Below are 1,146 nucleotides of genomic sequence, written 5' to 3' on the forward strand. Positions count from 1 at the left end.
TTTCTAAACCAGGCCTGCAGCCCCTGAGCTCGCTGCTGCGTCTGCACTATCTGCACAGCAGGGTTGGTGTGTGACAGAATCGCAGCTTTGGTCCCCTCCTCTCTTCCTTCCTCTTCTCTGTGTTTTGTGCCGTGCTGCCTGGCTCGGCTCAGCACAGCCGCGTGTTTCCGTGGGACTCGCCTGGGAGGTGGCAGAGCCTAGCACACCCTTCTCCAGCAGCGGGACCCGACTGCAGCCAGCCCCTGCTTACTGGGCTGAATGGGATGGGGAATCGCCCAGCCAGAGCCACTGGCGGTACTCTGCCCAGGCGTCCCATGTCTCACGCTCTGGGGTGGGGCCTGTTTTAGAAATGACAAGTGGGAGCTGAAGAGAAGAGGGCGCTGCTGAGAGAGCGTGTTGTTTGGAGAACTCTAGGCCCCAGTGCTGTCTGGATCTGGGCGACGAGCCGCTGGAGGGCTGAGAACCCGAGATGACCCAGCCATTCTCCGTCACCCTTGCTGTTCCAGAGAGCAGGGACGGTGCCAGGTGAGTTGCATGGCCATTTGCCCCCCTGCTGCCTGGGAGGGGAGCACTCTGTCTGTCCAGAACTGCACCTCCAACGTGCCCATCACCGAGGTGTCTAGGGTCCAGTAGTCCCTGCTGCCCCACTCTGCTGCCTGCCAGGGGCATGGCCCTGGACTCTGCCCACTCCACTGGGGAACCTGTCCAGACACAGCCATTGCATCATGTCCTTAACACGGCAGCACTCAGGCTTCTCCCAGCCTGGGTGGGAGGGAGCCTCTCAGCCCGAGCCATCCACCCTGGCCCTTGAGACGCTCCCGCTGGCCCTGCCAGGAGAGTGTCCTGGTGGAGCGAGGCTGCTGTAGCAGCAGCCTCCGTTGTGGGGCACTTGTCTGCCCACCCCAAGGGACGGGGGCCGTGCAGGCCAGAACCTGCCCCCCTGGGGATACCGAGGGGAAACGGGAAGATTGTTGCAGCACGACCCTGTGCAGACAGAATTGTCCTGGGGTGGCAGTGAGTGTGACCGCCCTCAGGAGTTGCTCTGGGGCAGTGGCCCCATGGGCTCTGTGACCCTGCGCGGTAGCAGCTCCGCAGGCCTTGGAACCCAGTCACATCCAAGGCCAGGGCCCTTGGGTACTTCTGGGA

General features: G+C 63.1%; 1 protein-coding gene across 1 annotated transcript in view; it reads left to right on the forward strand.

Moving 5' to 3' along the window:
• TMC6 (transmembrane channel like 6) overlaps positions 1-1,146 on the forward strand; it is a gene marked incomplete in the record, with an annotated part of 26,179 nt that overhangs the window by 6,444 nt on the left and 18,589 nt on the right. The window contains 1 exon segment of the mRNA XM_034789975.1: positions 348-525. Coding sequence (XP_034645866.1) covers positions 470-525 — 56 coding nt within the window.

This window comes from Trachemys scripta, chromosome 14 (assembly GCF_013100865.1).
Source record: "Trachemys scripta elegans isolate TJP31775 chromosome 14, CAS_Tse_1.0, whole genome shotgun sequence".
NCBI lineage: Eukaryota > Metazoa > Chordata > Testudines > Emydidae > Trachemys > Trachemys scripta.